The sequence below is a fragment of the Mesoplodon mirus genome, assembly GCF_964341445.2.
Source record: "Mesoplodon mirus genome assembly, chromosome: 4".
NCBI lineage: Eukaryota > Metazoa > Chordata > Mammalia > Artiodactyla > Ziphiidae > Mesoplodon > Mesoplodon mirus.
The window spans coordinates 187,147,192-187,156,519 of NC_138979.1; the positions used below are offsets into that span (position 1 = coordinate 187,147,192).

A 9,328-nucleotide genomic window follows, 5' to 3' on the forward strand; every position below is an offset into this window, starting at 1 on the left:
TTAACCACTGCACCACCGGGGAAGTCCCTTTCCTTTTGCAAAATAAGTCCAGCTGCAAGATGGATTATAATTTAATGACCCAAATTTTTTTGCCAGATCTCTTGGTCCCCTAGTTCGTACTGGGGCCATGCAGTATTGCAAAAGAAAATTAATTTCTTTTTTTCTTAAACCATCTTAAGTTTTCCCCAACTAGCTAATATGCATCCTAGCAGAGAGTCCTTCGGGATGCTTGTAGTTGCCCCCATTTTTTATTGGGATGTCTTGACATGACAGGGGTCTGATTGATCCTGGCCAGATGGTAGTCATTTGTTCTGGCATTCTCCCAGTGTCAACAGTCAGGTCCCTGAGAGCCACCAGCCAACCTGAAATCTGCCAGGTTGGTTAGCCTGAGGACGCCCCTTGGATTAGTTAAGGAAAGGAACAAGAGTCCCAGGACCTAAATCCTTCAGAGACGGAGGGAGGAGACCTAGGCCCTGAGCCAACTAAACAGGTTAACTTTATCACTGAAACAAAAGAAAGAAACAGATAGAGCCGGGGGCCTCCAAGGAGGCTCAAGGACCAATAGACAGTCCAGGAAGTCAGGAGAGGAGGATATAAGAGGAATCCAGGATAGGAGGGAAGGTGTGCGGCCACACACTTCCTCAGAGAGGCTCGTAAGCCCACTGAGAAAGGTGCTCGCCCGCTACCTCTGCTCAGGGGTTGATGAAGTCCGCCTGTGACCCCCACAAGAGAAGTGCTCGCCCACACTTCCGCTCAGGGGTGTCTGGGCTCCCCACGAGATGTGACCCTTCAGAGGGAGCATGACGCCCAGCTTGGTATCAGTCGACGAGGGGGTTGAAATAAGGAGCATACTGAGTGGGACCAGGAAGGTGCACAGCAGGCCGAGTGCGGACGTGCAGAGGGAGCTCTGGGTCGGACCGGACCGGGATGGTGGATGGGAGCAAGTCTGGGGGTGTTGGCGCCACTGCCGGCAGTCTCTGCTCACGTGTGTCCCATCCTGACTGAGTGCACGCTGGCTGGGAGGGGCCCAAAGCCAGGCTGTTTCTAGAGCCATTGGTCTCAGTTCCAACTAAATTCCTGGGCCAGCAGGCACCAAGCCAGGCCTGACATTGCAGTGGGATGAGTGTGTAGCCAGGCAGGACCCCGCCCCAGTCCCCAATGCCAGGTCAGGAGTGATACTGGCTGTCACACGTGTGCACCAGGTTAAACACTCGAGGGTGTTCCACCCGCCGGGCTTGGGTGCCCCTTGTCTGAGGTGGCCTCTGAAGCGTTTTCCCTGCAGCCCCGGATGCCGTGAGAGTGTCTTGGAAATGTGCTCCTCTAGCTGTGCAGTTGCGTGCCAGGCTCAAAGCCAGGGTTTTGCTACGAAAGCAGAAGGGGAGAATGCACAGAGATTTATCAGCAACAGGAGGGGCTGGAAGGAGCACTCAACCTTTCTGGGTGTTCAGCTTAATTATTTAGGTTGAGCCTTAGATTTTGACAAGACCCCAACTCTGGGAAAGGTGTGCAAGTTAGAACTTCTGAAACCAAGCAGAACATCTTCATTTCTCTGTGTCTTTAGCAAAGCAGAACCAGCTATACAAAGACAGATTTGGGGGAGAAAGGTAGAGAGAGTCCAGATGCTGGGAATGGATCCCTGCAGAAAGCCTCTAGCCAGACTCGGGAACCGGGATTTTTGTCATCCAGTTCACATGTGAAAAGCCTCAACCCTCAGCAGGGTCAAAAAGCCTTGCTTCTCCAAGCTGAAATTCTGTCCCCTGTTCATTGGAAACCTCACAGGCAGCAAGATGACTTCTTGCCAATGAAAAGATGTTTTCCTTTGTTACCTGTGGAGTGAGTACATGTGTGCCCCCAAGGGCGCTTTATGGGCTTTGGTGTAGGCACCAAGCAGCTCCAAGGAGAAATGCAGGATGAAGGACCTTCCAGGCAACTGCCACCAGTTCAGCTACTGATAAGAGCAGCAGGTCCTGCACACTGGACGTCTGAGATGTTGTGAAAGGTCAAAGAGCAGTGAAAAGAGCCCAGGACTTGGAACTGGGTGGGCTCGCTGGTGCTGACCCCTGAGCCAGTTCACTGTTTCCACCCCAGGGGTGGGGAGAGGCTCACCCAGAGCAAATGGGGGTGGTGGCGGTGAAGCCCAGCAGCCCCAGTGGTCTCCCACCAACTGGGACACATTAGAGTGTTTTTTTTAAACCACTCAAAAAAAGAATTTGTTTCAGCTATTTATATAAGTAATATGTGTTCACTGTAGGAAATTTGGAAAGTAAAGTATAAAGAAGGAAATCACCTGTTACCCCACCACCCACAGCTGACTACTGTTGTTCGGGATTTTTCCATACGTGTTCTGTGTGGGATCCCAAGAGTACAAGCTGTTGTATAACAGGCTTTTACACTTCTGCTTTTTTTCATCATGTCACCGTCTCACTGAGCTCCCCACGTTGCTGTCGATGCCCGCGTGGCGCCACATCGAGGGAGGGAGGTGGCCTGGTTTTTTAACAACCCTTTATCGTTGGAGTCCTGACCAGCTCTTCCCTGTTCTAAGTGACTGCATCACTTCATTATCTCTGTAGGGCAATGGTTCTCGAAGCAGCTGAGGGCCAGTTTGGCCCCCCCGGGGACACTTGGCAATGCCTAGGGACATTTTCTTTCCATTGTCGCAGTCGGGGTGGGTGATACTGCGGCATCTGGAGGTTGGAGGCTGGTGATAGTGCTGAGCACCCGCAGTACCCGGGGACCGCCCCCCTCCTCCCGCCAACCGGCTGTCGGTGGAGAAGTGTCTTGGCTGGGCCCCGGCTGCGTCACAGGTGTGATGCTCCCACTGGTGCTGGTCGGTGTCCTCCGTCGAGACAGTGAGCGAATGCGAGTGTGTATTGTCATGTGGCGGGGCATTTCTTAGGCCTTCCATGTTTGACCGTGGTTTCAGGAAAATTAAAACCACCGTGTTTAGAGGTCTCTTGAATCCAGAGGAAAGGGGGAGAGGTTGTAGGGACTGTGGCTGAAGGGTCCATGGGCTGCTGAGCAGAGGTGCCCTTGCTGAGTGTATAGTCAGCTCTGTCTTGTCCTAAAAAAGAATTAATGCAGCTTACAGCTTACAAGCGTGCATTCAGTACAGCCAGGTAAAATAAATGAGAAATAAAGTGAGAAGTAAAAGTGAGGCAAAGGGAAAATGGGGGGGAGGAAAACAAGCGGCCTAGGGGAGCAGCAGTGGGTTTGAGATGGCGTAGCTCTGAGCCTGTGGAAGACGCTTCCCCCCAGGGTCCCAGGGAGCTGTGCCTGCCCTGCTCGCTTGACCAGGTTTCCGAGAGCCCAGGTGCTGTGTGTGCCCCACCCCAGCTGCGGGCGAGGGCAAGAGGGCAAGGCTTAGGCCACTCCAAGGGAGTTGGCTTCCCTGCACCAAGCCCTGAGAGGCCTGCGCAGGTGGTGAAAGGGAAGTGTTGGAACATTCTCTTATCAGGAAGTGACATGCCTGCCTGAGCAGGGACCTCAGGTACCCGTGCGCACGGGAGGGTGGCTTCGGGACAGTCATTCCTGAGCCTGCACCCCTGGGCTCAGTCCAGGTGGTGGTGAGGGGGCCTGAGCAAGGAGGAGGTCCTTCAGCTGGAGGGAGCACGGGCAAGGGCCCTGGGGTGGGCGCGGGCAGACGGGCCAGGAACCCTGCTGGCCCCTCGGATGGTAGCGACACAGCCAGACTGGGCAGCTCCTGCACCAGCTCGGGGAGGCCACCCACTGTTCCCGCTGTCTCCTGAGCTGCCCTCAGCCTCCCCTCTCTGCAGGGCGAGGCCTTCACAGAGGAGAGGGACACCTCCTGTGCTCGTCACAGCCCTTTTTACCCTGAGTCTCCAGATTCTACTAAGCACTGTCTGGCCTGGCCCAGCCCACACTGGCTGGAGGGGGACAGTGGCTGGAGGAGGAAGCTGAGCAAAGGGGCCCCCTGCCTGATGGGAGCCCCTGACCTGGACCTTCATGGCAACAGGGCCAGCCCAGAACTGGCCTCTGGCCCCCCGGCCAGTCAGGGACCCCAAGAGGGGGTGCAGAGACCCCTTCCCTGCCAGTCTTCTGCACCTGGGGGCCTGCCCCCTTATGCCCAGCCTATCCAGGTGTTCACTCACCCAACCTCTGGGCCCATGCCCCCTTCCCTGGCAAAGGCTCCTGAGAGCCCTCCCCAGCCTGGACACCGCCTGGATGGGCCCCTCAGACCAAGCCTGGCCACTGAGGAAGATGCCAGGGCGCACCTCCTCCTCCACTGCTGCCCCCCCCAACCTGCTTGTCCTGGGCCTCGGGGTCTGGGTTGACAAGCTGCCCCTGGGACGTGAGCACCCACAATCCTTAATGGGCAAGACTGCCCAGTCCAGGGCGCGGAGGCCATGCCTGGCTTCTCCCAGGTGCAGGATAACCTCAGGAGGACTGTGTGGCTGATGCATGGGGAGTTGGGCACTGCAGACCCCGATGGGGTTGAAGAACGGGAGGACAGAGGCGGCCCTGGCCAGCAGGTGGCAGCACAGACTGTCCGCAGAGCTGAGGAGCTGGCGAAGGAAGACGAGCCCAGGACCCTGGCTGGCTCACCCGTCCCACCCAGGGTGCCCACCCATGGTGGGACCCCCAAGTGAGACCAGATGGGGACAGCAGCAGCCGGGAGGTGGCTGGGAAACAGACCAGAAGGCCATGTCCCGAACAGCCCCAACCTCCTTCCTGCTCGGGGACCCTCTGGTGGGGACCTGCCATGGGAGGCCCAGGGACTGGGGCACCTGAGTGTCCTGGAGAGGAGGCTGCAGGGAGGAGGGGGACTGACGGGGCCCTGGGGCTTCCTGGAAGGGGCTGGAGGGCTAGGCTAGGGGCGAGCGAGGGGACAGTTCAGCCTAATGGGAAGCTGGGAGGGAAGGAAGGGGAGGAGAGACATTATTTAGGAGATGGAGTAGGTGTTGAGGTGGGAGAGGGAGCAGCTGCCTGCAAGAAGAGGAAAAGGGTTTGGGGGGAAAAGGTACCAAGTTTCTGGGCTCCTGCCCTCCCCCCAGCGTCCACAGCTCCCCCAGGCTACAGGATGGGGCTAAGCAAAGTGCCAGGCTCCACGCCCCAGGCCCCAAAATCCTTTCGATGCTCAGGCTGGGGCTCTGCCACCCCGGAGCTCCTCCCGCACCAGCCCACCCCAGGCCTGCAGGGAAGCCAAGCAGACAGGATGGCGGAGAGGCTCATGGAACAGGACTAGGTGGGTACAGCAGGGTGCCTGCCTCCTGGTCACTGCTGTCCCAGCTTACAGTGAAGCACAAAGGGCAGACCCAAGACTCAGGCCTCGGAGCCTGGCTGCTGAGCCCTGGGCTGCCCCTGGAAAGGGGAGGCACCACTCAGACTTTGGGCAGGCCAAAACCCTAGTTTATTTCAGCATCAGCAACATCGCAACCATCACAAAAATAAACTCTACCAAGGGCAACAGAAGTCTCTACAGCAAGGCTAAGGGCTCAGCCGCCAAACGGCGAGCCTCAGGGGTGCATGGTGGGCACTGCCCGGACAATAAGTTAGGAAGCAGCAGGGCTGGAGGTGGTGGCAGATGCAGGCCAGGGCTTCACTTCTGGGCAGGCACGAGGTCATCGATGGCCTGGCCCTGCTCCAGCCGCTGCTCCATCTCGATGAGCAGCTTCACGCCGTCCACCACCATCTGCACCAGCTCCACCTCCGAGAAGCCCAAGCGGTCTGCATTGGAGACGTCAAAGATCCCGCCCACGGCAGCCGTGTCCACACCGCCTGGGGAGACAGCCAGGTCAGCAGGGCTGGAGGGGGGAGGCTGCCCCGGCAGAGAGGGGTGCCTGCAGGCCCCCCACCCCACTCACCTGTGCCTCGCTTCTGAAGCCGCAGCCGCTTGAGCACCTCCGGGAACTTCTCGTGCTTGCCCAGGTGGGGCAACTTGATGTGCACCCCTGCCCGCAGCCCTGTGCCCAGGTTAGACGGGCAGGTGAGGATGTAGCCCAGGTGAGGGTTCCACATGAATTCGTAGTTCTTGGACTTGAAAAGCGTTTCAATCTGGAGGTGGAGGTGTGACAGGGGAGGCCTGGCTGAGACACCCCCCAGGGGACCAGCTGAGACCCGGGAGCCCCCCGCAGGACCCTGAGGCAACTGACACCTGGACTCCCCAGGAGGTTAATGGGGCACCTACATCTCTGCCTGAACCAGGGGGCCTGGCCCTGCCCACTCCCTGGCACCCAGCCCCCACTGTGCCAGCCCAGGTTGCGGGGGCCAGGCCTGACCTGGGTGAGGCCATTGCAGAAGCGGGTGAACACCTCCTTCATGTTGCCCCCCTTCTGCATGGAGATGACCCGCAGGTGGTCCTCCTCGTTGATCCACACCAGGAAGGTCTTGTTGTCATTGTGCCTGGGGGAGGGGCACAGTCAAGCCTCCTCCCTGGACTGTGGTCTCAGGGCACATCCAGAAAAAAAACTCTAGGGGGTCCCCAGACCGGAGGCACTTCCCAGGTCCCTGGGGTACTCATCCCAGCTGTACCCAGGACTCCAGCCCCGTCAACAGACTGGGGGCACGGAGGGAGGCCAGGACAGCTCAGAGGGGTCAGAAAGAGAGGCCTGAGCTGCTTCCCCAGCTTGCCCATCAGGTACTGTGTGGTCCCTCCCACCAAGGGGATAAGGGGCAGAGGCAGCCAGCACAGCCCCCCTACAGGGGGATGCGCTGTAGCTGGGCGCGGAAGCCCCACGATACACGCACAGTGTGAACAGGAGCTTGTAAGCCCTCCTCCCCCACCGCCCACTCGAGGAAGCGTCTGCGTCACCCAGCACCTGACTGACTCCCCGCGGGGAAGCGGGTGGGAAAGGAGAGAAAACAAGTAGCTCCAGCTCCCCAGAGGGGGGTGGAAGAGAAAAGCCAACACGACTGGTCCCCCACCTCTAAGATCCTGAGAGGCTGAGGCCTCTACTAGCCGGGGTCCTTCACTTACCTGTGAGGTCAAGGTCACCTGCGAGGAGGCCTGGGTAGCACCAAACCCATCCCAGGAGCGCGGCCCCTCCCTCTTCCTCCTCAGCCTCGCCAGGGAGAGGACCAAGGCGGGGAGTGGGGACCCGCGGGAGGGGGGTTGGGGAGTACGCACCAGATGCCGCGGGCATCCGGCCAGTCGCGGGCCATGCCCGAGGCCAGCAGCAGGGGCGACACGGGCTTATCGAAAAGGAAGTGGTCGTCGATGAGCTGCTGCTGTTCCGCCTCGGTCATGCTTTTGAGCGCGTAGTACCTCCCCGCCAGGTCACCGTCCAGGCTCGACAGGGCTGCGGAGGGGCGCGCTCAGGAGGACAAGCGGGTGGGCTCCTGTCCCACACCGCCACCACCCCTAGCGACACGGATCCGCCCCACCTCCCCGTGCCCGCTCGGCTTGGCTGGAGTCCAGTCCTCCCGGTCTGGGCGGCGGGCCGAGCCGGTGACCCGGCCCAAGCCGACCCTCGCCGGGCCCCAGGACGCTGTAGGCGCGGGGCTGGGCCTCGGTCCCTCCGGGAAACCGGAGCCAGAGCGCAGATAAGAGCGCGGCGTCGGCGGCTCGGGTGACTAGTAAACAAGCCGGCAGGGGCCGGGACCGGGACCGGGAGTGTGGCCCGGCCGGCCCGACCCTTACCTTCGACGGCGAGCTTCTCGATGGCGCGGCGCTCCCCGCGGCTGCAATGCGGGGGGAGGCAGAAGCCGCGGATGCTGCGGCCCGTGCGCACCCGCGAGCTCAGCACGTAGTTGGGGTCCAGGTCGTCGCCGCCCTGGGGGCCAAGCAGAGGTGAGCTCCGGGAGACCCCTCCCCAGGCCGACCCGCCGCCCCGGGCCGCCCGGCACCTGCAGGTTGTCGGCGTTGAGGTCGGTCTTGTGCTCGTCTGTGGGCTTATAGCCGCCGTGCCGATCCTCAATGATGGGGTCAAAGAGCTCCTTGAACACGTCGTACGACTCCTCATCGCCAGCCACGCAGCCCACGGTCATGATATAGGGGTGGCCTGTTGGGGGGGCGCGGAATGGGGACAGTGACGTCACTGCCAGGCCTCAGCGAGCCGCTGAGGACCCTACCGCTGTGCGCGGGAAGAGGGCGCCCGGACTTTGGCCCGAGGGGGGGACTGGCATGGGGAGGGGGGACTCTGGGTCCCAGCCGGGGGTTGTCCCGCGGATACGGCGCTGGCACCCTGACCCCCCGGGACTGGTGTGCGCGTACCTGGGTTGTCCACGCCGGTCTGGATGACGTCGTCCAGCGTGAAGCCGCTCGGCGTGCTCTTGGCGCGCAGCTCGGCGTACAGCTCGGGGGTCAGTACCTTGGCCATGTGATTGTTGTGGCCACTGAGGTCGGGGTACTCGTCCTCGGCCGGGAAGCGCAGCTTCAGCGTGTTGTGGCTGTTGGAGAAGGGCATGGCGGCGGCGGGCTGCGGGGAGACGCGGGGGTCAGCGGGCACCCGAGTCTCCGGGCCTCCTGGGAACCTGCTCACCACCCAGGGACCCGGGCACCGGTCGCCCGGGACGCGGCCAAGGTCAGCGGGGTCGGCACTGCGCGTAGGGGGCTACCATATCGCCCAGGACCCCCGGCCTAGCTGGCGCGCCCGCTCCAGGCGGCGGGCCCCGGCGTGCCGGGAGCGCGCGACGCCGCGGCACCCGAGCCCCCTCCATGCGCAGCGCCCCTGCCCCGGTGCCCCGCTACCCACCCCCACCCCCCCGCCCTCGGGCCCACTCACTGAGCAGCCGGGCGAGGGCGGGGGTTCTCGGTCGGTCGACAGCTCAGGGCGCGGCGCAGGCGAACAGCTGCCGCTCCGCGCTCCCGCGGCTCTTAAGGGGCGCGACGCGGGCCTCCCATTGGCCGCTATTTATAGCCCATTCATTCCATTGGGCCGCGCTACGGGGTGGTGCCGTCGCTTTGTCCGCCGCCCGCAGCCCCCCAAAGCCCCCCCACCCCAGGCAGCCCACCCCGACTATCCCCTCGCCGGGACCCCGCGCAGCCCGCCTACCCCACCCCACGCCCGCCCAGGATCCCGAAGCCGGAAGACATTCTGGATTCCCATCCCCCGCCCCCCCAGCCTGCCTCCGAGCGGGAAACCGAGGCAGGAGGGCCACCAGGCCCTTGAGGACGCTCGGGCTTGTCTGCACCATGGCTCCTGCCCTCCCTCGTCTTGCCTGTCCCCGCGGTGGTTGCGGCGAGGGGCCAGGCGAGGGCGTCCAGGGCTTCCACAGCAGGTACTGCCAGACCCCCGCCGCCCCCCCTTCTCCCGCCCCGTCCGAGCTGGCCCCGAGCCGCCGACCTTCTCCAAGGTGCCCGGGCGGTCTTGGTGCAGCGCGAAGGCACTCCGGAGGCCTGGCTGCGGCCCAGCCCGGCGGCACCCTTTGT

At 62.0% G+C, this 9,328-nt stretch overlaps 1 protein-coding gene across 1 annotated transcript; it reads right to left on the reverse strand.

Annotated features, from left to right (window-relative positions):
• Nucleotides 1–5,345: 5,345 nt before the first annotated feature.
• CKB (creatine kinase B) lies at nucleotides 5,346–8,761 on the reverse strand. The gene is made up of 8 exons (XM_082619539.1): nucleotides 8,682–8,761; nucleotides 8,171–8,375; nucleotides 7,804–7,958; nucleotides 7,598–7,730; nucleotides 7,085–7,256; nucleotides 6,237–6,360; nucleotides 5,823–6,012; nucleotides 5,346–5,736 (listed from the first exon to the last, which is right to left on the reverse strand). Exons 2-8 carry the CDS (start codon nucleotides 8,361–8,363, stop codon nucleotides 5,558–5,560), a joined length of 1,146 nt encoding a protein of 381 aa, XP_082475665.1. The 5' UTR covers nucleotides 8,364–8,375; nucleotides 8,682–8,761; the 3' UTR covers nucleotides 5,346–5,557.
• Between the last annotated feature and the right edge of the window lie 567 nt (nucleotides 8,762–9,328).